This window comes from Salvia miltiorrhiza, chromosome 1 (assembly GCF_028751815.1).
Source record: "Salvia miltiorrhiza cultivar Shanhuang (shh) chromosome 1, IMPLAD_Smil_shh, whole genome shotgun sequence".
Taxonomy (NCBI): domain Eukaryota; kingdom Viridiplantae; phylum Streptophyta; class Magnoliopsida; order Lamiales; family Lamiaceae; genus Salvia; species Salvia miltiorrhiza.
Window position 1 is genome coordinate 71,799,997 of NC_080387.1, and position 25,603 is coordinate 71,825,599.

The window sequence follows — 25,603 nt, forward strand, 5'->3', positions numbered from 1 at the left end:
AGCATAAACTTCTTCATTTAAGAAAACATTAAATTTTAAAAAAAATAGGCTTCGGCTCCTCTTGTCTTCAACATTTCCACCAGAGATGCGGTTCTCTTTCGACTTAACGGAGACCGACGGCCGTCAATCGCCGGCTCCTTCGCCGTCGAGTTCTACCCCCAAATCAGAGCTCGAATGGTTCCCGCTGCAGAACCACCCGCTCTTCTCCTCCGCCGGTGCTACGCCCGCCGCCGCCGATACGGCCGGGAGAAAGCCTCCCAATCTCATGGCTTGGGATGGAGCTTCGCGGCTATACATCTGGGACTTGAAGAAGAAATGCCTCCACCGGTTATCAATTCGGTTGGGCGAACCCGACCCGTCTTCGATCCTCGCAGCTTCGCCCTCTAAGGTCTTTCATTCTTCTTCTTGATGCAGCATGTGTGTCTGTGTGTGTGCGTGCGAGAAGGACAATGGCGTGTGCTTCATGCGCAGGAATTATGCAAGTTAGGGTTTAAGAGGGGTTTATGAAATCATAATTTTGCATACCTAAAGGTTTTCTTCAGTAGAAATTCTGATGCATTTGTGTAACTTTACTAGCTTGAGATTTGGTTTCCAACAATTAGATGTAAAATTATGATAGGGCGTAACTTAAATTGAGCTTAGTGGTATTGCGGAAGTTGACATTCTAATTTTGTTGGGGGAGAACAGCTATGTTGTAGAAGGGATGAATGTGGACTCCACTATACTTACACGCTCTCTTATAGGTGTTGCAAGCGGAAACCCCATTGAGTTTTGAGGTCACTAAGATTTCTATCAACAGAAATGGCTCAGCTTTGCTCCTGGCTGGGCTGGAGGGCCTATGTGTTATGTACCTTTATGGACGCTCTTCACTGGCAGAAAATACCATCATCTCTCGGTATGTTAACATTATTTGCCAAGTGTCTACCTATCTGCTTAATGAAGTTTTATTTATTTTTGACTGCATCACATGCATGTAGTAGTGTACTGATGGATCGGAGAGCGTAAGTTTGAGTTTATTTTGTGACCATTTTATTGCTAGCATCTGGGCTTTGCTGGTTACTCTCCGTATATTTGTAGACGATACAGTTGGGTGTTTCATTTTGTGGATATCATTTATGATTCTAGTAAGGAGCAGATAATTTATCCAGTTTGCTAAGCTCTTCATCAGTGGCTGGCTATGAAATAAGTAGTGTGTCTAGCATATGCCAAGTACTTAAGTAATCTTTTAATAGATAGAATGCATGGTTTCTATACTCTTCCTCTGATAAGCTGGATTTCCTTCTATAATATTTTACCTACTTGCGTACATAATTTATTGGCCTAGGAGACTGAGAATACCACTGCTATGACCTAAACCTTTTACAGGACTGTTTCTATTGGTTCAGAGATTTACTTCCAAAGAAACAACTTCATACGCATTCTGCAGATATCTTGGCACCCTTACAGTGATACACACCTGGGAATCCTGTCCTCTGATTCTGTTTTCAGGTGCACATTCTTACTGGACATATTTCTATGAAGTACAAATTTCTGATATCTGTTTAGCAAATATTTGTTCTCTCTCAAACAAGGTGAACTTGCAATTCGTTTGCGAGAAGTGAGAATTGTTTGTTATTCTTGTACTTCTTCTTGGTACAACTTATTCCGGTAATTTGGAAAAGAATAGTGCACATAAAAATAAAAATGACACATTGAAGTAGCCAAATCAAATAATAAAGGATGTCTTAAACTTGAGAAATATAACTTTATGTGCTAAAAACCACTCTTTAACAGCTTGAAGCATATGAGCTAACATGAACAGTTTGATCATTGATGTTGTCTCTTTTGCAGAATTTTTGATTTGTCTACAGACATTGGGCAGCCAGAGCAGGAATATTATTTACAACCTGTAGAGCATGGCAGTTGCCGTAATGCTGCAGCAATTTGTCCAGTTGATTTTGCTTTTGGTGGTGAACATTTATGGGATAAATTCAGTGTAACTCTCTTTCATGTGCCAGTCTTACATGAATATCTGTGTAGTGTTCATATCTAGTAGTGAAATTTTGTTTTCTTGCTGCTAAAACCTTAGTACTTCCATTTACGCTTTATTGGAATTCTCTGATCTTGATATTTTGTTTAGCATTTGCATTTTTTGATTTAATATTTTGTTTGGCTGACAAATTGCAATTATCATTTATGTTTATGCTTATGACTATTTTCTCGGCTCTTGAATATATATTACATTCTCATTTATAGTTTGCCTGGTCATTTGGTTGGTGGTTTTTTCTCCTACTTTCCCTACTGAAATGTTGATGAAGTTTATTGTCATAGGCTCAGCTTAATAAGAGGCTTATTTACAGTTTATTTTTCTTTTAATATATGCCCTCTTTCCTCTTAGGGTGTGTTTGCTTTTTATCCCTCTAAATGGAGGGATAACAAAAATTTATGCCTTTAAATGTTTGCTTTCTTATCCCACATTTTACACAAACACCATTTTTCCTTCCTTATTTTCACTTCAAGGAGGGATAATATTATCACACCAAAATGGAGGGATAATATTATCCCTCTTTAAAGTGAAAATAAGGAAGGAAAAATGGTGTTTGTGTAAAATGTGGGATAAGAAAGCAAACATTTAAAGGCACAAATTTTTGTTATCCCTCTATTTAGAGGGATAAAAAGCAAACACACCCTTAAAGTATACTCCTTCCGTCCCACTTCAATTGGCACTTTTACTTTGGGCACGGAGATTAAGAATAAAGGGTTGAGTGTGTAAAGTGGGTGGGGACCATTTGTTTAATGTGTGTAGAGAAGGTAGGGACCACATGCTATTTTTGGAAAGTGCCAATTGAAGTGGGACAAACAAAAAAGGCAAGTGTGCCAATTGAAGTGGGACGGAGGGAGTATTATTTTTCTTGGCAACATGGTCTGTCTAAGGGTCAAATGCTTGTTCTATTCATTCTTCAGTCTTCACATCTCTGTTTGATTTAATGTGGAGGGAGCTATTTATGTTTAGGAACCAAAGACTAATTTTGAGGCAATTGAATTTGGTCAACTGGAGTTGGAATGGATAAATTGCCAACAAAGTGAAGCACTATAATAGGATTATAACAGCTACCTGCCTCAAACTCAGTTTTAGAAGATACCCTCGCACCAATTTCTCAATTTACAATGTTTTCTTAGCATTCCTGGAGATTTCTAAGTGCAATTGATCCTTGGATAAGTCTAGTTGTGCCTTAATGAATAAGATTGATTGATATCTGAAATTTAATCTTTAACGTCATTCGGTTTTGAGCTTTCAACTCCAGTGTCATATCCAAATAGCTCTAGTCTGAATTTTGAAGTTGAGATAATTCATCTTCTGATAAATAAGATTGTTTCTTTGATTGTTTCTTTTGAACATGGTTTAATTGACCAGAAATTTGGTCCTTCAAGAAAAAGTTTTGTTTTTTTTTTTTGGAAAATGCCATGAGCATATTATATAATAACATAGAAGGTAGCTGATGCTCCTCTTTGTACCTGTTGAGCATATTGTGATATCTTGGATTATGTCAGTTGTCAACTGCATGCGAAGTGATAATAAGTATCCAATCTACTCATGTGAATATTCTATAAGTAACGCAATAGGTTTTGAATATATTGTATATGCTGAGAAAAAGACTAATGGCCTTGCTCATTTTTCAGGTTTTTATCTTGTTTAGTGATGGATCCACTTACATAATTTGCCCAGTTGTTCCTTTTGCAAGGTAATTTTGTTTTGCATAGTTTGTTATTATCCCTTTGGCTTTTTGGATCAAAATTTTCGGCTGATGGTCACCCTGTTTGACCAAAATTGCTTTTGCTGCTGCGCTGGTGCCTCACTATGCCAAAACTTAAACCTTGTGATGATGCTAGCAATGCAATTATAATGATTTCAGCATTCTCACCCTTGCCTTCTCTATAATTAACTTCTCTACATCCTTACATTACCTGTTTTCTCAGTTCTGATTATGTCCACTACTTATAACAGCATGTATAAATGGGAATCAATTCTGGAGGTTTATAATGACGCTCATACATTTGGGCTAAAATCTGCCAATTCAAAAGCTGTTAGTAATTCGAACATGGCAATCTCTTGGCTGGAGGCAACATTTCCCGAGTTAGTCCGTCACGATGGAGATGGTGGACAGTTGCATACTGTTAGAGCTCAGCCTTTTGTTCATATGGATGCCTCAGTTTCATTGCAGGTAACTTTAGCACTTTCTTTTCATTTGTTTACAGTATTCTTGTCTTGTTTCATGTTTGTTCCTGCCTTTGTTGACTGGAAAATATCCTATCTCTGATGTTGCAAGACCAGACGCTACTATTTGTTGACCAAATCTTATATCTGTTCTAGTATCTGGAATTTTGAGTAGATTGTTTTAAATGAACTGATGATATTTGTTGCAGTTATGGTGGAATGGCCTTTGTATTTGATTTTCTTTTCCATATCGCTGGATGTAGTCTTCAGTCTGTTGACAAACTTAATTTCCTTTAGTCCATTCCCTTCATCTTAAATACAACATTAATTTCAGGGGCCTTTGCATAAAGTATGTCATGGTGTGACTGAAGATTCTGATGTTCAAAAAAGCACATGTGAAGGACGTGCTGTCAGTTTTCATTACAATTTAGTTGGCAAAGACACAATTCTTGTGATTGCTCGAAGTGATGGGCAATTGCAACTTGATGCTTTGGCTGATGAAATTCAACCAGTCTGGAAGATGGATAGTACACCTCGTCTTTGTTTCACTTCATCTGATAAGATAGCAGGTGTTGCTATGATATGTGAGTCTGTCTTCAGTAGTCCTGCTGTTTTGAAGCTAGATCAGACCCTGTACTCTACTGCTTGGTTGGGCCACCCGCCTCCTTTGCTGAGGTTGGCCGTTGTGGATTTAGCTTTGCCTATCAAAAGTAGTTCTCTGATTGGCATGATTAGTGATCCTCTCCTACCTGAAAGAATATTTTGTGTTCATGCTGGAGGGATGGATTCAATTGTCTTGCATTTTCTCCCTTTCACCAACCAGACAACTGGGAACGAAGAGCCAATGAGAACTCCATCTGTACATTCTGTACTTAGTACATGCCCTGGCGACTCATCCTCGCCTTCGCCTCTTCACGGTTTCCTGGCTTTATCAGATTCTTATGGGAGTTCATGGATTGTGGGACTTACTTCTTCTAATGACTGTATAGTGCTACAGATGGAAACTTGGAATGTATTGCTTACTGATGCTTTTGGCAAGATACAAGAAATCTCAACGACAAATGAGACAACAAGGACAAAACAGACAGATCTTAACACAATAATAAGCAAAGAGCTTCTAAGTGGGCCAAAGGCAGTTCTATTGCCCCCTTCTGCACCAAATTTACGCTCTGTGACTGCTGATTCTATTGAAGGAAGATCGATGCTTCATCAGTATTTCAAGCTGTTTCATGAAAATTATGTGGAGTACGCACACAAGGTATGACCTATTACGTCCTAACTAATGTTTCCAATTAGTTATGTACCTGGACAAAATGTTGTTGTCCACTTACTATTGTTGCGGAATGCAAGTTCTGCTTGAGAACAAACAAGAAGCAGATAGCAAAATATATTGTGCATGTAGATTTATACACTCTGCAAACTTGGTGATATGCTCATATGAATAAATATGATATTTTTATGTTGTTAATAGGTGTACTTTGAGCTCCAGCATCACGCACCTCAGTTGAAAAAAATAATTGACGAAGAGCATTCTCGGTTGCGGAAGATGCAACAGAAGCTCTTGGAAGTTGAAATAAAACAGGAAAAGATAGAGGATCGTGTAGACCGTGCAGTTAAGATTCACAGTTCCTTAGAGGAGCGCCTACAAAACTTGAGGAGCCTGCCCGGACCACAGAAAAAACCACTTTCCAAAGCGGAGAGAAAATTCAAGATAGAATTAGGTAATTTTTCTGCTTTCCCTTATTAACCTGAAAGCAATGATCATATTTACAAAGACTGCCAGCTGCAGTTTGTTCTTTTGTTATGATGATGGGTGGGGATTTATACTTGCGGTATACTTTGTTTCTGGTTGAGTCCAGTCCTAACCTAACCTTCACTCACTATCTTCTGAATTTTGTGAAGTAAAAAAGTTGACAACCCTCTTGCCACAAAAATTCCTTTGCTATTTTTAGATTTGTCAAGAAATGCTCTTTTCTAATAGTCTAAGGAAAATTGTTTTGAAGAATGCACAGAACCTCTGGTTTTAGATTTTGTCAAGAAATGCTCAGAACCTCTGGTTTTATTTTGAAAATGTATTAGATTATAATGCTCTTTTAGATTTGTCAAGAAATGCTCTTTCCTGAAATGTATGATGAAAGGAAAGTGCCTTTTGTGTCATTATTTCATGCTTACAATTCCCTACATTATTTTTTGTAAAATTGGCCTTACCCCTTCTTCTTCTTCTTCTTCAAATTTCCTCAGATAAATTTACTGGATTGGAGTTGGATGCCTTGCACTCTTCCATTGAAGCTCTGAGTGCAAGAATGAAAAGATACACTCATTCCACGCAGGCTGATTCCTCAAATCAACGAACACAACGGCCGTTGAGAAGGGGAAGCCGGGCTCAAGACAATGGTGTGTCCGAACTCAAATCCTTACTTGAAAAACTCTCTCTCATAAACAGTGAGAACAGCAAGAAGGTCAAACTCGTTGAATCCGCATTGAAAACCAGGGAAATCACTGATTGACAACTGAGTTGCGCTTCGTTGTTGTCTTGGTTAATTATACTTGACGTTGTTGATCTTGTACTTCTCTGAAGCAACACTGCAGCACATAGTGTCCATGTATCTGTTGCTGGAGGGAACTGACATAACCACTTGGAAAGAGCTTCAAGAATTCATGCAACAGATTATTAAAATGCTAACTTGCTTTGTAATGTGAAATGCACACTTGTGTAAATCATCTCCATCTCTGTATTTCTGCTTTAGCATTATTCTATATTTACTTCCTTTTTAGCTTTTGCCAGACATTAATAGAAAAATTATATTCAAATTAATTTTAGTTTATGATAATTTATCTTTAATGAAAACATCTTTATCCGATGGAAAACGTAATAATTTATCCTTAATAAAAAAAAATTATCCGATGAAAAAAGGAGAAGACATAAACAAAGTTAATAAGAAAAGCTTTGGAATTAATTTTATAACATCATTTAAAATACATTAGTACATTGGTAATTTCATGATTGTATTAATAATCTAAACTATAGCTTGGGCTTGGAAGAAGAAGATTTGGGATTCCACCTGCCAATCATCAATCAACTAACTAGTTTTCCTTTTTCTAAAATAGAAACAAAAAATTCACTCCAAAGGGTTCCTTTTTTAGTTTAAATAATTCATTCATTATTTCTAGAATCTACTAATCAAGAGACAATTGAGCGTCGTAACCGGAAAAATAAGAACATATTTGACATGTAACATTAATTGTACGATTATTAGTTCGGATTCACTAATCATATTTAAAATTTTATAATTACTTTTCTAATATTTAATTTGTATACTTTAGTGAATACTTTACTCTTGGAGCCAATTAATACTTGATAATGTTGATTGTTCCATATTTAGGAGGTGCAGTTTTTCAAAATTTTAATTTTTAGTAATAAATATTAATTACAACAAAGGGTTCGTACAGCTCTTTTAGGGTGACCAAAATTATATAAGGGGATTACTGTTTTCACAAAAAGTATATAATTTTAGATGAAAATAACATTTAATTAATTTGTTTTATGGTATATTGGTGGTGTCCCAACTTGTACCTACCATCAATATAACTCACCTTGACAAGGTAAAAGCCAAACTCATCACATGTCACACAGACTACACCAGAAAGCAAAAAAAAAAAAAAAAAAAAAAAAAAAAAACTCATTCCCTTGTCTACTACAATGTGTAAATGTGTATCACATTTTCCCAATCGATGGCAAGGATTTGGATCTTCAAACCCTCCATAGTTTCTTGAGAAATAGTATTAGTTGAAAACAAAGAAATTCAACTTAGCATGAAGCTTGAGGAGTCTGCATGAAAAGGTACTGTAACAGAATGGTATATATATATCAGAGGTATGCATACTAGTTAAATCATATCTGAATCTTGTTTTTTTTTTTTTTTTTTTTTTTTTTCTATATTATTACCTCAAAGGATTTTCCTGAATTTTCAAACTCAAGCATGCTGAGAGCAACTTCGCAGCTCTGTGAGACGATGGGCTCGGGGTCCTTGGCGAATTCCTCGAGCAGAGCAATCGATTCTTCATCTACAAGATACAAATGGTGTGAAAGATAAACTTAAAATGAAGACGAAATGTGAACCACAAAGCTATAGTTGGCTATGGTAAGGTATGTTATGGCATTGGCACCAAAGATTATGATCACTATGTTTCCCAGCAATATGAGAAGACCAAGGTACCATATTTCAAATATAAATGTTTCTTGAAATAATTAAGTGCACATATTTGTCAACAGATTATTGATCAATTTTAACTTGTATATGAATGCTAATTAAAATATAAAGAAGCCGAACCTGCAATTGAACCAAGAGCCTCTGCTGCTTCGTGTCTAACCATAGGATGTTCATTTACATCTCTAAGAACCTGTGAAAGTGCATCTGAAGCTTTCTTATTCTGCAGTTGGCCCAAGACATAGGCAACCTGGAATCAATCAAAATCATATAGTTGCAAAAGAATTATACACACGAAAAAAAAAATAAAAAAATTGAAGTGACATTAGACAGGAAGACCTGTTAAATACAAAAATTTACAATTGCAAAATATATGATGCGGAAAATTGCTTCCTTTACCAGCAACAAAATCAAGAAATGTGATAAAAGATAAAGATATAATACCATATCAAACTTCAGCAAATCCTTTCAAGAGATTTCCAATGACAAGAGTGCATTTTCATTGTAACTTATAAGGACTTTTTCTTGCATGATTTACGTGTTATCACTTATTCAGCTAGCTAAGCATCAATGACAAAATGATAGAAAATATACTGGTATGGGGTTTAGGAGAGGGAGAATGAGAACTAAAGATAACTGAGTAATTGGTCACTTTCATTCCAAAATGAAGCATCACCCATTAAATCTCAACAAGAACTGTCTCAATCACACAGGTCAGGAAACAAACAATCATGAGCATGAGATCAGTGGCATGACCTACACTTCTAAACCCTATTCACATTCAACTTAAATATTTGATGTGTATAGTTGCTCCGTCTTACAACCACTGATGTAGAACTGAGATTGATTGCAAAGGGCAAAAGAGTATCATAAAAATGAGATGGCCGGTAAAGGTAAAAGGAAAGAAGAGGACGAAGGCTGAGATTTGCAATAACCGCCAACTTACTTTATATATGTACAAACGATCTTTCAGTAGTAAATTATATCGCCAATTGGCAACAAAAACACGGGTCAGCGAGGAATTCTTGTATTTTTCGGGTAGAGTCCAATATATCTAGCACCACAAATCCTAGCGATTCCACTAACTATTTCATGTTAAGAATACTGGCAATCAGATTAATTTATTTTTTCTTTCGGGTGACATATCCACACACTCAACATTAACCAGAAAAGATAAACAAACCTCATGCCGCAGTAGAGCACTATCAGCACCTAAAGACTCAACGATAGCAGAAACAGCTTCATCTCGCCCAAGGTTTCTAAGAGCAAAAAGAGCAGCATACCGCTCGTACATGCTCTTGTCTTCATTCAGTAGAACTTCCCTGAAAATATTAAAGAAGTCGATCAAGCAAACAAATGATATAAAATCAGAAACTTATGATATAAGTGCAAAATAACTACCTGAGTTCTTCTACAGAAGAACAAGCAGCAGGAGCAGCAGGGTCAACTGACAAGAAAGGAGATGTCTCAGACACAGAAGTATTCTTCAACCCATCAATTCGACTCAGGGCTAGCTCACATGTCTCTCTAACTTCCTGAGCCGGATCTGAAGCCAAACTACTCTTAAGAAGTGCGGCATTACACTCCAAACCAATTGCACCAAGAGCTTCTGCAGCCTGATGATTCATAAATCCACATGAGCTATTTAGAGCTTAATCATGATAGACTGAATTGCTTGATACACTTGAATACAAAAATCGAGATTCAAAAGCAGATACCTCGTGGCGCACAATGGGATGCAATGAAAGATCATTTAGAACAGCTTCTAATGCAGGGATAGCTTCAGCATCTTGCATCTGACCCAAAGCAAATGCCGCCTCGTGTGCAAGCAGGTTTGAAGTATCCCTAGTTGCTGACAGAAGTAAAGATTTACAAGAAACTATAAACAAATGTAACAATCAACCAAGATTCAAATGGAAACAATTGTCATGCAAAAAGGACTCTAATCAGAAAACCTTTCCAATTTAAGCTCGCATGAAGCATCTAACTAGCTGAAGCAATAATTCATCTTACGAAAAACACACAAATTCTAGCAAGATATTATTTTGCAAAAGTTTCACGCTCAAATAACTTATGCAGTTAATCTCCACAAATCTCAAAACCCAATAACAACACAAATGAATATGTACACAGAGACAAACTAAAACCTGCATAAAAAACTAAAATTTGAACATACCTTTGATGAGCGCATTGCGGGGTGCGGCGCCACGGAGGTTGCGGAGAGAAAATAGGACTCTAAATCGCTCTGAGATGGGCTGCTTTTCATCCAACAACCGTTCGCAGAGAAACCTCTCCGTTTCCGGCGGCACTTTGAACGAACGTTCGCTATCCATTTGTAAATTGCTCTGCGAAAAGCCCCAACCTTTATAAATCAGGGTTTAAAATTGATCACAGTAGCGTGATTTTGCCGCGGAAAAGCCCTAATTGCTAGAAATTAGGGTTTAAAATTGCTCTACTGAGCAATCCGGGCGGTTTCGATCCTAAGTCGAATCGAACTCATAAAACCGATTTTTTTAGCATGCATGTGATGTTTTTTAGTACTATGATTTTTTTAAAAAAACTTGAAATAAGCTATAAATATAACAATCATTGTTTTTGTTTTTATATTTTGAGTTGTTTGGAACCAAATATGGATAAATATAATGATGTCATCGATTTTTTTTGTGATTATTATAAGAAAAATACACTAGTTTAGCTTAACAATTTATAATACGACATTGTGACGGTTTTAACAATTTATAATATGGAGTAAATCGTTAATATAGTAGTATTTTTTTTTGAGCAAAAAAATCGTTAATATATTCAAATCTAATAAATAAAATTTTTGCCAAAGCATTGGCAAGGGAAAATAATAGGATTAATTGCATATAAATTACTGAACTTTCAATAAATTTTTATTTTGCATATAAATTTTAAATTTTTTATTAATTTTTTTTTTCATATTATATATTTACTCATTTTTCGGCCGAACCTTAAGCCTAAAACAACGTTATTTCCATCTAAGTATACAATACGACACAAGTTATATTTTTTCACGCGCTCATATTTATGCACACAAGTATATTAATATCAAATGAGTATATTTCTGTTATGTCACCAAGACGAAAAATGGGCAAATATGTAAAATGAAAAAAAAAATAATGATTGAATAATTTTAATCAAAATTTTAAAGTTCATTTACAAAATGAGAATCTGTTGAAAGTTCAGTCATTTATATGCAATATATCCAAGATAAGACGTAGTTGCCAACATGGACGATATAACCTCCTTTTGCGTTTGAGGTGAATAATTTTTTTTTAATGTATATTTATAATTTATTTAGGGAAAAGTATCAATTAAGCCCCTGTCGTGGTGGCCCTTTTCACTTCTGGCCCCCTATACTCGAAGGGGTATCAACTAAACCCCTGAACTAAATAAAATTGAATAATTTCACCCCTTGCCCTAACCCCCAGTTTGACGCCGTCTGTGTAATTTAATTATTTAATTTTTTTTAATGCGGGCCCCACACTTACTTAGTACATTGGCGGGCTTCCTAACCGATGGCCATATGAATCGTCTCTTCACCCTCTTCACTCTCAAACCTTCATCAGGCGATTCCAGAGAAGACGAGCGAGAGGAAGACGAAGCTGTTGTGTCAGGCCACCAAATCACGATCAAGGTAAGCTATCTACTCTGTTTTTGTGGTGGAAACCTCATAAGTTTCAGAGCATGCAATTTTATTTGGATGTCAGAATTTTCTAGGTCTTATTGTTTTCGCACTTGCAATGGTTGAATGTGAACTGGTTTTCTTGTTTTCTTTTTCTTTTTGTTGCAGCATGCGTCGTGTAACCTTCGTTTTTAATTATTGGGGTATTTGGAAGAAGGATTTAGAAACTGCAAAATTGGTTTATGATGGCTATAATTCTGTTGAAATTGACGAAAACGTTGATGACATGAGTCTTGATCGTATATTTGAAGAATTTGCTAAGTGTTATGATAGTAGACCTAAGAGTGTGTATGCTTTGGATGGAGATTATACCATTGAAAAGGGATTAGTGTTACTTAGGAATGATGAGCATTGTAAAAAAGTGTTTGATTATCTTGAGTTGCTTGGAGCAGAGGAGATTCTTTTGTTTGCTGACCATGAAAGAGATCCCCTGCCCCCTGTTACACTTTTACCATTGTTTGATGAGGAAAAGGAAGGTGATCAATTAGAGGATATTCATGGGTTGGAGATCGAAAAGGAGGGTGAGGGGGTTGATGTCGAGATTGGAGAAGATGATGCTGTAGAAGAGGATGATGGTATAGGTGTAAATGAAATAAGTAGTGAGCATGAAGGGGATGAGCATGATCACACTTTTTCTGATCCTTTAGGGGTTGGTTCGGACTCTGATTCTAGTACATACAGTGACAATGAGTCAGAGAGTGATGAAGATATAGTGAATGAGGAGTGCATGATAGGATCTGGAGAACAGGGACAGCAAGGGAACTTTGCACTAGGCATGACCTTTGCTGAGGCAAAAGATTGTAGGGAGGCTTTGGCAAGATATTCAGTGACATTTGGTTACAAGCTTAAGTTCATGAAGAATGAACCTAAGCGAGTTAGAGTTGTATGCATCAGTGAAAAGGATTGTCCCTTTGTATTGCTTGCATCGGCTGATGGAGATAAAGAGGGGTTGATCATAAAAACTCTAGTGGCAGAGCACACTTGTGCAAGGCAAAGAGAAGTGCCAAGTGCTTCTAAAAAATACTTGGCAAATTATTTCAAAGATACAGTCTACAGGAATCCTAGATTCAGTGCGAAGGATATGCAGGGACATGTTAAAGAGCACCTGAAACTACATGTGAGTATGGGGAAGTGTAAGAGAGCAAAGAGAGCAATAATCACCAAGCTTGGAGGCAGTTACAAGCAGGAATTCAACATGTTGATTGGTTATATTGAGAAGGTGAAGGAGACCAACCCTGGTTCAAAGATGGAGCTTCAGTTGAGCAAGGATGAATTGGCTAACGGTAGGAGGGTCTTTAAGAGACTGTTTGTTATGTTTGATGCCTGCAGGCAGAACTGGAAGGGGGGTTGTAGGCCCCTGATTTCTTTGGATGGTTGTCACCTTAAAGGTGTAACATTTGGTTGCCTTCTAACTGCGGTTGGAAAAGATGGCAATGACGGTGTGATTCCTATTGCTTGGGCAATAGTGAATAAAGAAAACAAACACAATTGGAGCTGGTTTGTGAGTTGGCTGAAACAAGAGCTCCAACTTGGAGATGGTGCAACTGTTACCATAATGAGTGATATGCAAAAGGTACTCTCTATATTAATTGATACATTTTGCTTTGGTGGTGCAACTAATACATGGTTTTTTTGCTTGTTTTGCTAGGGGTTGATGGAAGCTGTGAAGGACCAAATTCCAGAGGCAGAGCAAAACATGAGCCAAGGACGAGCCACAAGTTATCAAAGATAGGACAGAAACAACACTGCAGCATCTGCAAGAGTGAGAGCCACAAGAAGTATAACTGCCCTCAAAGACCAGTTCAGGTATCCTTCTAACATTGAAACAACTAACCTTGAAGTTGGTTATTGATTTGCTCTTATATGTTATAGGTTACACAAGAAACACAAGATTCTATTAACTCTGGAGTTGGCTTGTATATTAACCCTGAAACTGGGAGGACAGTTCTACATGTAAGTCCATCAATTAACCAATTTATTCATTCAATATACACTGTCAAAGAAGTTAACCAATTGATGTGTTGTTTGTAATAGAGTGGCAGCTCACAGTCAGTTGTGATAGATGAGGGAACCCCTCGAGTTGCTGATCCGAACACGAAATTTGCAATACCAAATGAACTTGAGTTGAGGAAAGAAAAGAGAAAGGAACTTCAAACTGGTGGAGAGGGACAGAGTTCAAAAGCAAGGAAGATTGCCTCCAATCCATTCAAGCCTCCAAGAGGCAAAGGAAAACATGCGCAGGTTCAAGCAATCCTCAGGAGGTCACCGCGAGGAAAAAATGTGAATTCAACTGCTGGATCAACCAGTTGAATTGGCATTTCGGATGATTGATCTACTGGTGTTTTTTGTTTTTGATGGCTTCAACAAACACTTGTGTTGGCAATGAACAAAAACTTGTGTTTTTTATTTATGGTTTTTCTGTTTTCTAACTTGTAATGCCTAGACTTCATGTGATTGCTATACTATTTTGTTTATTGAAGTTTCCTGCCAAGGATGAATGTTGTTGGATCAGTTTATAATTCTTGTTACTTTGGTGTATGAAAACTCGAGTTTTTGCTTACCATTTTATTCATACAAAACAGGGGATAATACATGAAATATGCCTCATTCAATAGGCAAATATATACTTCATTTCATAGGCAAAATATATTACATGAAATGCTTATCTTACATCAACCAAGAACCAAAATGAACCAAAATGACAATGCCTATCATATCATAAAAAAGATAGGTGCCGAGAGCCAAGCAAGATCAAGCTACATAGACAAACTAAACTAAGCTAGAGCGAAATATACAAACATCAACCAAGAGCCAAGCAAGATGTATGTCATAAATCTACTTTTCTTCCTTATCTTCCTTGATTCTTCTTTCAAAGCTTGCAAAACATCCCAAAGCTTAGCAATTTCACTATCCACATCAATGCTTGACCTTGAGCTTTCCTTGAACTTCAAGAGCTTGAGATTCTCCCTTTCCAAGTCATTGATAACTTCCTTTGCTCTTTCACTCATAGGTTCGTCCATCCAATCAAAATAACCACAATTTTTTGTCTAAGATATGAAAAAAAAGGAGTTCAAGCGACTTAAAATTCAACTAAAACACAACCAATGAAACCAACGCACATACCTTCCAATTCCGACAACCGTAGAACCTCCTACCGGGGTTATCTTCTGTCCATGATGTCATCAAGGAAGCCCTACACTTTTTACCTTCGCACGCACAAAACTTTGGATTATTCTCCCATTCATCGCACTGACGTCGACTGCTCCATGAGCTCGACGAATTCCCACCGGAAACTGTATTGAAACTCATGAATCTAATCGAAGACGAAGAACATCGACAAACCCTACACCAATTTCACTAACCTAAACGCAAATTCTCCCGATTTCTGAAGCCCTATCGCGAGTTAGGGTTCATCAAATTTAAATTTTGCCCCAAATTTAAAAAGAGGGTTGAGGCCGTTAAGTGTGGGGCCCGCATTAAAAAAAATTAAATAATTAAATTACACAGACGGCGTCAAACTGGGGGTTAGGGCAAGGGGTGAAATTATTCAATTTTATTTAGTTCAGGGGTTTAGTTGATACCCCTTCGAGTATAGGGGGCCAGAAGTGAAAAGAGCCACCACGACAGGGGCTTAATTGATACTTTTCCCATTTATTTATGAAGCTTAACTTGTCATAAATTTATATCTAAAAGAAGGGAGCCACGAATATCGGAGCAGACGAAGTATTTCAAATACAAAATGACATCATTTCGCATAAGTGACACTTGTCATCTCCGGTTGCTATTTATACATTCCAACATCACAAATTACTTTTAGACGAAAATTGACACAAAGATTCGTTGTGCTTTAATATGTTACTGTATTTTTTAAAAATATATTAGTACATTCGCCGGTGCGATGCACGGCGAACATAGTTTTGCATCAAAATTAAACGATGTAGTGTGTGTATCGATTAAACGATTAGGGGTTAATGTCTAAAACCGAAGATCTTGGGTTCGAGCCCACTGTGGCGCGACCTTTAAATTTATTTATTTAATCATGTTAATTTATCAAAAATAAATTAATTAAATGATGTATCAAATAAATAAAAAATAATTATTAAATATAATTAGAATATAAGTAAATGTAAATTATTTTTTCTTAAAAAATAAAATAATCTACATCAATTACTCAGTAAAGATTCTTAATTTTATTTTATAATTTTGAAAAGTATCGTTTTTAATTTTCCATCTATTTGATGGAAAACTTTATTTTCTTCCCTAAAATTATAGAATAAACACATCATTCAAATTAAAATAAACGAATAAAAAAAAAGAGTTTTCACATCACAATATATATTTTTAAAACATAAGCTAATCATGCATAAAATTATTTTTTCTAAGTTAGCTCATTACCTATGTCATCTTATTATAAAAGCTTCAATTGATAAGTAGGAAAATAAATTATATTATTAGAATACTAATAAAAGAGTTGAATAATTATTTGATACCAAATCAAAGATCTTACATTTATCTTTAATTTAAGATGTATATATAGAATATTTTTTATAAATAAAATTTGATTTTTTAAAAAAATCATCAAAATATGAAAAAGAGCATATGAGAGAGAGAGAGAGAGAGAGAGAAAGAAAGAGAGAGAGGGGGGGAGAGTATAGAACATTGAAGAATGTGTATGATGAAAGAGATGAGAGAAGAGAGAGAAAATATATGGGATTTGTTGAGTTTTATAAATACCCTTTGATTGATTCTTTAATTACAATTTTGTTACAAACTGTGTTTTCATATATTAAATAGATAGATAGATAGATATTAATAATTTGTTTGGGTAGATATATCACAAAATTATTAGTACTATATTTATCATAATGAAGTACTAACATTTTTTCTATTATTATACTCCATATGTGTATTTGGTGATTACAATTAGTTAATCAATTATCATGACTATATGTGCCTTATAGGAACACATGTACTACTTTGATAAATAACATAACAATCAAATCTTTCCTTAAAAAAGATAAAAATAAAATAAAATAAAAAAATCCACCACCACTCGAACAAAACTCATCTCTTTTACAAAACTTGCACTCTCACACACACTGAGAGAGAGAGAGAGAGAGATGGCTTCTCATCTCTCTTCACATTCACCCTCAGCTATATCAAGCTTCTCTCTGCAACATGCTAAGCCTCGCTCGAACCGCTGTATGTGCCTGCCCTTCTCTCTTTGCTCTAAATTTCCTTTGTTTTCAGCTGTTACCGCTACTAAAAGTGAACGAAATCTGAAATTTTGTGCTCAAACATGTCCAATTGTTGGTCACTTTTATTGAGAACAATTAATTTTGTGAAAATCTGAAGAAAACGGCGTTTGGAACTGAACGTAAGATTATCGGCCGTGGCTCTTTGTAGAATTTCTCTGTTCCTGCTTGATTCGCATTTTTTTCATGTATATGTAAATGAGGAATGTCTTCCAACTTAGTGTTAAAACTTCACGAGTAGAAGATGTATTTGAAGGAAAAGGGAATAGATAATTGCATGAAATTCCTTCGTGAATTTGATTTATCGATTCTAATGACCAGCATTTAATATTTATATTATGATTAGTTGCTGACATTTGGACTTGGTTGCGAATTTGTCACAAAACAAAATACATAATCCTGAATTCAATATGCTGAAAGTAAGGTTTTTTGGGGCTATTGTTTTAGATGCTAATTTCAAGCCAGTTGGATTGCAAGTTAGATCCAGTTTGGAGGATGAGACCGGCGCTTCTTCTAGTTCCGATAGCTCGTTAGAGCTTACGAGGACAGAGGTTTGTGCGTTTTTTACTCGTTGATTTTCAGTTGTGGGTGCTGCTTTCCAAATGCTACTGTTTCCTCATATTTTTTATATGTTTTGAGTTGAAAATATAGCTAAATTGGATTCTTGGGTTTTAGTAGAGTTTTCCTTTGAGCAGCTAAAGCCTGTTATTGTCTTGCTGAAATGTCCTTTTGCTTTTACTCATTCTGCACAAGAGTTGGCTGGGAAGAATGCTTTGGAAAATATAATTTAGGGAGAGTTTGCTTTGAGTGATAGGACGGATAGATTAAAGTAATATAGGCTAGTCTACCGTTTACTTTGATTGATCGATGACATTTGAACTTTGTTTGACCATCTTATCTTTCAAATACTCAATCCTATATTTTATCAATCTATCTTTTCACTCAAAGTAAATGCCCCCTCAGTGCACTGCTTGGGGTGCTCTTATGTAGTAACTCTGAGCCTCTTTTTAGGGCGACTGCTGTCAACATTTGGATAATTTACAGTATTTGGTGGATCTATGGCTTGACTTTTGATCATGGATTTTGAAATTTGTCAACCCTAGTTGAAGATGTGTAAATCTTATATTCGGCAAAAATGTCTAAACATAGATTGAATTAAAGATCACAATTCCGGATTCTATCATACAAACTCCTCATTTCCCTGCGTAAATTTCAATACTTCGAGAAAAAAAGCCAAACCAAAGTAGTTATTGTTATTCAGCAAAACACCCTCTTAGTGGCACTTTTACTTTTTCATTTCTTGATGGGAAAAGAAGTCGTAAAGGGCATAAGAGTTGGAGACACTTTTGCTCATATACTTAGAAAAGAAAATCATGAGGCATGAGATATTAAGTGTGCAGTTAGTATCGTTGTTCATTGTTTATTGTATTGTTCGGAAATTTACTTCATACAACCTAGTGGTCTAGTAGCATGGCAGCTTAGGGGTTGATTTGTCGATGTAGTGTGAAATGCTGCTGAGGTGGGAACATGAAATCAAGTAATTTGTATTATTACTTTGCACCTAACCTGCATTTTCTTTGCTGTTGATGTAATTGTTAGTCATTTTCTTCTTTGGTCTCCAAGCAGGCATCTCATACTGCAACCTCTCGTCGTCAGTGTCTGACTTGTATATGCTCAACTATGGCACTGATAGTTGCTCCAGGAATTTCGGATTCCGACTCTAAGGCAGTTGCTATGGATGACAAAGAAAAAGCAGTGTGTCGCAATTGCAGAGGCAGTGGTGCTATTATCTGTGAGTGTAGATTTTTTTTTTAATTTTCAATGGCCATTGTTATGCATGAGAGAACAACACACGTTTAGTATGTTTTGAGTCTATTCCTGTTCCTTTCATTTCTAGAATCAAACTAGAGCTGAATCAGCTGATAATTCATATTTGTGCAAATGTGAAATCTGTATTTTTCGACATAAGATGTTGATTTGCTGTTTATTTAGGTGATATGTGTGGTGGTACAGGAAAATGGAAAGCTCTGAACAGAAAACGTGCAAAAGATGTCTACGAGTTTACCGAATGCCCCAACTGCTATGGTAATTCCCTTCTATCTATACATGCGCTACTTTTCATGATTGATAAGATACATGATTGAATATTTTTATGCCGGTTACTAGGATTTCTGCAATTCCACACTTTTAGTGGGATATGAGTCGAGCAAAATTAGCTCAAAAGTTTCTAATTTGGATTTTGGAATTGGAATAAATGTTTGGATTTTCATTGATATGGATGTGATTATTATGTTTCTTAAGGGACGTTTACCTTCTTGTTTACTCAGATAGATTGAACTTTTGGGATATCCCAAATCCCTCATTTACGTTTGTTTTGCTTTATTCATATCCGATTGAAATGATGAGATTGGAGAAATCTTACTATCGAAAATAAAAATACTCAATTATGCAAAGTACGAAGGATTTATGAGAGTGTAAATTTGGGTGCAGGTAGGGGGATATTAGTGTGCCCTGTATGTTTGGGGACAGGTTTGCCAAACAACAAAGGTCTTCTAAGGAGGCCAGACGCACGCCAATTGCTTGATAAGATGTACAATGGCCGATTGTTACCAAATTCCTAGCTATTTTCAACAATATTCATTATCCCATATCATGAAAAATAATATATACAAGTTTTGATGAGATTATTTTACTCTCGTTTGGTACACGGTATGAAATATGATGTGATATGTTTAATTAGAATGTCTTTTACTATTTGTCGTATTAATGTCATATTTCGTAGAATGCGTCAAAATATATGTAACAATATAATTCGTTGTTTGATATGGTGTATTAAGATTATATAAAGTTGTTAATGATTATAATTATGATTTATATTATGTACATCATCTTCTCATGTGATATATATAATATTTTTGAATATTTTATTTATAAAGGACGTGTGTTTTATATCAAACTATATCAAAATATTATAGGTATATTATCTTGATTTGCTTAGTATACAAATGACATTACAATTTACTATATGTGTGCTTAATATTCAATTCAATAATTAAACCTATGTGTGGCTTTAAATTATAGGTGAGATTGCTCTATCTAACCTACCCTACTAATTTCATTGTTATGCTTATATTGTCAAACAAACCAACACATGTTGTAATTACCCGTGAGACTAAATGATGTTGCATAAAGTATTACTCCCTCGTCCCAATAATGACGTCTCAAAAAAATAAAGTACATAAATTTAGAAATTATAGATAAAGTAAGAGAGATATAAATTAAATAAGGAGAATGATAGGGAGAGTAGTGAAAAAGTAAGAGAGAAATACAAATAAATGATGATAGAGTAGATAAAGTAAATTATTTCTTTTTTTGGGTTGAGACATTATAAATGAGATGCTCAAATAAGAAATTTGGGACGTTATTATTGGGACGGAGGAATAACTTTTTCAGCTTGTGACCGAACAAAATGCTATATTATTATTATTATTATTGGATCACACTCTTTGTTTCCAAAACCATTTAGTATATAGTTTTTTTTTTTTTTTTTTCAAAATCAACATTCACATGACATCTATATAAGGCCAACTTATTTTTTGTCCATAGTTCGTCGAACGTTTTGTGCATGCTGGTAATTCAGTTCTCCAGCTCAACGTTTTGATTTCACCGAAATTATTCGTAGCAGGAAAATCAGAAAAATTGAAAATTTGTATATATATTATTATTTAAATTTAATAAATGAGGATATAGATAAAGTAAATAAAGAGAGTAAATAAAATAAATCGTTCATTTTTTGGGTCGGAGCATTATAAATGAGACTCCAAGAAATGAAAATTGGGACGTGATTGTTGAAACGGATGGAGTACTTTATAAGGGTGAGCATTCGAATTATTATCTAATCCAATTTGAAAATTCAATTCGAATCATATTATTTGAAAATTCAAATCCGCAAAATTTCGGATAAGATTAGATCCTAACCGAAAAATTCGAAATATGAAAAAAAAAATATGAAATTTTCGAAATAAATATCAGCCTGACCAATTAGATAATTACTAGTATTAATTATAATCAATCAAGATCAAGATGAGAGTGTAGAGTTAGTCTAAACTATTTAAGAACTAATCTATATATATTTATATATAATATTATAATTTTTTTTATAAATATAAATCAAATTTTGGATTTTTTTTTTAAATTTTAAAAACATCAATCCTCATAAATTCAAAATATACTTAAAATTCAATTCAATTCGATTTGAAAATTCAAAAAATTCGAACCAAATATTAAATTTTAATTTGGTTCGAATCAAATATTCGGATTTCGAGTATTTTGCTCACTATAGTCTGTACTAATGTACATGCACTCATAGATTCATACTTAAATTTCTCGGCCTTCATTTAACTCGATTCACAAATTCTGATTTTCGTTTTTAAGCATCGAAATGTAAAATGTTGCTACTTCACAGCAGCGATCTCAATCAGAAAAAGCTGAAAACCCAAAGAGAAAGCAAAGAAAATCATATTGTTTGAAAATGGAGATTGCCTCACCATCACAAACTAGCTAGGAAAATTCCCTTTATCAACATCACGTATTTAATTATAGAAGGTTGCTTGCTGCAATATGCAGCATATCTTATCTTGTCCATTAACTTATCGATTTCTGCAAAAATTCTTTTAATACTGCGTGTGTGTGTGTGAATGGCGATAGCATACACGTAACTGTGGAGGTCCACTTGGAGAAAAGTGTGTGACGATTGCCAATTAAATATACGTGTTTTGCTTGTGTTCAATTCTCCCATTTTTCATTCTTTAAAGCTACCTACATTTGTTTTCCTTTTTTCTCAATTTTCTACTTTTGTTCTTGCCGTCTAATCTGGAATTCCTCTTAGCCGTTTTTCTTCACCCCCAATCCAGTTACCGTCTCGGAATTATTCCTCAATTCTGCCGTTTGCGATCAATTTCTCGCTGAATTGTTGTTTTTTTCTTTCTAAAAAGTGTTGAGGATTTGAGAAGGGGATATGGGGAGAGTGTTTGTGGTGAATCTCGAAGGAAAGATCTATAGTTGCAAGCACTGTGGAACTCATCTTGCGCTGGGCGATGACATCGTCTCCAAGGTTCATCATTCTCCCTTTCGATAAATTGAAATGATTATTTATCTATTTTCTGGTGATCAATTTTGGTTGCAAAATCTTGAAATTGGGATGTTACGTGAAGCCTGTTCTAGTCTTCTTTTTGTTTCTTTTTTATTGGCATGCGATTATATTGTTGTCAATTTGGAATTTGGTGGTTTGCTTTAGTTCTGATGATGATGAGCTCTGTTTTTTGATCATGTATACAATCTTGGAGTTGTTTATGTGATCTGATTTTGATTCGGATAGTTGACTTTCCCTGTTGGGATATTGATCAAATATTTACTAATGTTGGTGGAATATTTCTGACATTACATGATTTTGTAAGAGTATAATATAAATAACTGCAGTTTGCAGTTTGCACTAATCAAGCGCAAAGGTGCTATATATGTACTACCTCTTTTGCTGGTTTGTCTGTGAGAAGCATGTTCCTTTATATATGTGTGTGTGTGTGTGTGTGCATTTCTTGAACCCCTGCAGAGGAGAAGTGTTGTTATTTCCTATATCTGCTATTCGAAATGTCGAATTCAAGTATTGGTTTTATCTTTGGTTCCCAACTTTTAGACTTTCTAAGGTATTGGAAAAATGATAACTTCATTAAAATCACAATGGTAGGATGATTTACTACAGACAACCATTCCTGTATTCACAAGACTGTTGCAGTAATCATAGTAAAATCTTCCCTAGAGCAAAATGGATATCTGAAGTCGTTTATTACTGCCTGCTCTTGTACAGATATGGGGCAAAAAGTTTGGAATCAGTATAATTCTTGCCTCAGTGCTCTACATATATGACTTATACTTTTCGTGGTGCTAGTCATCAGTAAGTGCGTAGTACGTTTGGAATACCGAGCATAGAAAATGAAATATTATCTCAGTACTTACCTTGAATGTATCCTCTAATGTTTTATGTGTTTATTTCAGTAGAATAGTGTGCTAGTTTTACATCTAAAATTGACTTTGACCAGGAATTTTTCGTTGCCATGTATAATGAAACTTTTGTTGGGATATTGTATCTAGACGCTGTAATCCATAGAGGACCACATGTTAGTACCATATTGTTCTTCTTTTCATGTTTCTTGTCATGGACGTCTAAGTGCGTGTCTTTGCTAGTTATTTATTTAGAAGGGAAAACCTTGTGATTTTCTGTTTATATCCATTTCTCCGAAAAATGAAGTAAACTATACTTCATATCAATTTATCCTTAGGCTAATTACTCTATCAAGTGTAATTTTATAGTATGTTTTATAGATTGAATCTCAAATATCTTACTTGTCAAAATGAAATCAGAGTTTTCCAACCAAGGCATTATCTGACTCATTCCTTTCCTTGTGTTTTTTGCTTCAGTCTTTCCACAGCAGGCATGGAAAGGCTTATCTCTTCAGTAAGGTGTAAGTGTTTCTTGATTTTTGGTGGCTAATAGACGTGTTGTTCAACACTAATTTTATGGCACGGGTCTCCTATATGATGTGTAAATAGATCAGCGATGTCTTTTCTCCTCTATCGTAGTTTTCCTATGCCTTTATTGTAGGAATTAACTTTGGTAAATTAGATATACGTAAAATTTCTTCATTCTTGAGCCAGAAATGAAGTCTTCATACGAGTGAAGTTATATCAAACATCAATTTTCGGGGATCTTATATTATGGTTACTAAATGTTCATGATCTCCAAATTTCAAAAACATGGCGCTAATGAACATGGTATCTGGAGATGGCAATAAGGATTCGTAGCGAGTACCTGGTGTGCACATTTACCTGTTTTAAGTCTATAGAAGATGACAAATAGCAAAGAACATCTTCATATTCACATGCACAGTTTTGAAAATCTTTGCATTTGTTCTCACGCTCGAAGATGGCATAATGCACTGTTTACTTTCCGTTTCCAGAGCAAATGTAACGCTAGGAGAGAAGGAAGAGAGGATGATGATGACCGGATCGCACATAGTTGCAGATATCTTCTGCGTCCAATGTGGTTCAATCGTTGGATGGAAATATGTAAGATCCTTGATTAGGATGCAGAAGAAGTCCTAGTTTTCCATTTGTAACGATCGTATGTTTGCAATCTTCAGGAAACTGCTCGCGAAAAGAGTCAAAAGTACAAGGAAGGCAAATCTGTTCTTGAGCGGTCTGTTTCATGTCTGATTTCCACATTATAGAAATCGGTGTGATGATGATATGTTTTCACGGTTTTTTGAGATATCATCGTTCGTGCCACAGGTTCAAGATATCGGGGCCGGATGGAAGTAATTACTGGGTTAGCCACGGAGCACATTTCGGAGGAAGTGATGCCGATGAGGTCTGACTGAATGAGAGGATCATCATCTTCAACTGTACATTCTCAAACCTCCCCATTCTTCTTCTTAGTCCTCTACTTGTGAATTGCTCATTGGATGCTTACTACAATAAATCGATCTTCTTGTACATACTGTCGGATTAACATCTCGTCTGTTGTTGTAACGTTGCTCGAATCGTGGTTCGTCTAGATTTCGATGGCATTCTCAAGGAACTGACATTGCTCATTAGATCCTCAAGAGCTTATGTAGAAGACGAGCTGATGTCTTAGTTTCATGATTGTGTAAGAACATGAACATTAATGGTTTGAATTGGATGAAAGAACTTCATACATTTTCTTGTATCTTCTTGGACAGAAGAAGTGTTTTGAGTATTGGAATTAGCCATTTTTAGTCTGGAATTACCTTTAGTAACGAACTTGCAACGTGCAAAATATTAAGACTGCCCTATTGGATTAAGACATCCAACATAAAATGTTCCCAAATTTTGTTTCTTTTCAAAATCCTCCAACTCAACGTTTTTCAAAAAATGTATCTCTATACAAAATTCAGTAACAGAATGACAGTCATCTCGTCGGATTTTCAGGTTAAATTTTTTTGTCTCACCTAATAAAATGATGTTTTTCTATTTAAAAATTCGATGAGGTGAGTCATCATTTCATCTTCGAACTTTGTATCATGGAATAATATTTTCACTAATAGCACTTAAAGTTTAGGATTTCTGAATAAAAAACAAAAAATTAGAGATATTTTTATAAAAACCATTAAAAATTTAGCACACCAAACATAATTAACTATATTTACTTATTATTATTATTATT

General features: G+C 35.2%; 5 protein-coding genes across 6 annotated transcripts; 3 read left to right on the forward strand and 2 right to left on the reverse strand.

Moving 5' to 3' along the window:
• Positions 1-7,010, forward strand: LOC131005817 (nuclear pore complex protein NUP88). 2 transcript variants are annotated; one of them, XM_057932910.1, is made up of 9 exons: positions 1-388; positions 744-895; positions 1,366-1,488; positions 1,831-1,975; positions 3,661-3,722; positions 3,986-4,202; positions 4,530-5,453; positions 5,667-5,916; positions 6,437-7,010. In XM_057932910.1, the coding sequence occupies exons 1-9, from the start codon at positions 86-88 to the stop codon at positions 6,700-6,702; spliced, it is 2,442 nt and encodes an 813-aa protein (XP_057788893.1). In that variant the 5' UTR covers positions 1-85; the 3' UTR covers positions 6,703-7,010. The 2 variants fall into 2 exon arrangements, with proteins under 2 accessions (XP_057788893.1, XP_057788894.1); XM_057932911.1 differs by having other exon boundaries at positions 25-388; positions 6,526-6,661.
• A 694-nt stretch (positions 7,011-7,704) lies between these two features.
• LOC131005818 (deoxyhypusine hydroxylase-B) lies at positions 7,705-10,989 on the reverse strand. Its single transcript, XM_057932912.1, has 7 exons — positions 10,580-10,989; positions 10,122-10,255; positions 9,805-10,019; positions 9,587-9,725; positions 8,527-8,653; positions 8,142-8,260; positions 7,705-8,039 (listed from the first exon to the last, which is right to left on the reverse strand). The coding sequence occupies exons 1-7, from the start codon at positions 10,734-10,736 to the stop codon at positions 8,004-8,006; spliced, it is 927 nt and encodes a 308-aa protein (XP_057788895.1). The 5' UTR covers positions 10,737-10,989; the 3' UTR covers positions 7,705-8,003.
• Positions 10,990-14,850: 3,861 nt separating this feature from the next.
• Positions 14,851-15,590, reverse strand: LOC131005819 (uncharacterized). The gene is made up of 2 exons (XM_057932913.1): positions 15,233-15,590; positions 14,851-15,156 (listed from the first exon to the last, which is right to left on the reverse strand). The coding sequence occupies exons 1-2, from the start codon at positions 15,416-15,418 to the stop codon at positions 14,884-14,886; spliced, it is 459 nt and encodes a 152-aa protein (XP_057788896.1). The 5' UTR covers positions 15,419-15,590; the 3' UTR covers positions 14,851-14,883.
• A 1,529-nt stretch (positions 15,591-17,119) lies between these two features.
• Positions 17,120-20,103, forward strand: LOC131005821 (protein PHOTOSYSTEM I ASSEMBLY 2, chloroplastic). Its single transcript, XM_057932914.1, has 5 exons — positions 17,120-17,311; positions 17,812-17,915; positions 18,991-19,156; positions 19,357-19,449; positions 19,855-20,103. The coding sequence occupies exons 1-5, from the start codon at positions 17,230-17,232 to the stop codon at positions 19,983-19,985; spliced, it is 576 nt and encodes a 191-aa protein (XP_057788897.1). The 5' UTR covers positions 17,120-17,229; the 3' UTR covers positions 19,986-20,103.
• Positions 20,104-21,767: 1,664 nt separating this feature from the next.
• On the forward strand, positions 21,768-25,126 carry LOC131005822 (protein yippee-like). Its single transcript, XM_057932915.1, has 5 exons — positions 21,768-22,477; positions 23,839-23,882; positions 24,378-24,486; positions 24,561-24,616; positions 24,709-25,126. The coding sequence occupies exons 1-5, from the start codon at positions 22,382-22,384 to the stop codon at positions 24,791-24,793; spliced, it is 390 nt and encodes a 129-aa protein (XP_057788898.1). The 5' UTR covers positions 21,768-22,381; the 3' UTR covers positions 24,794-25,126.
• Positions 25,127-25,603: the final 477 nt, after the last annotated feature.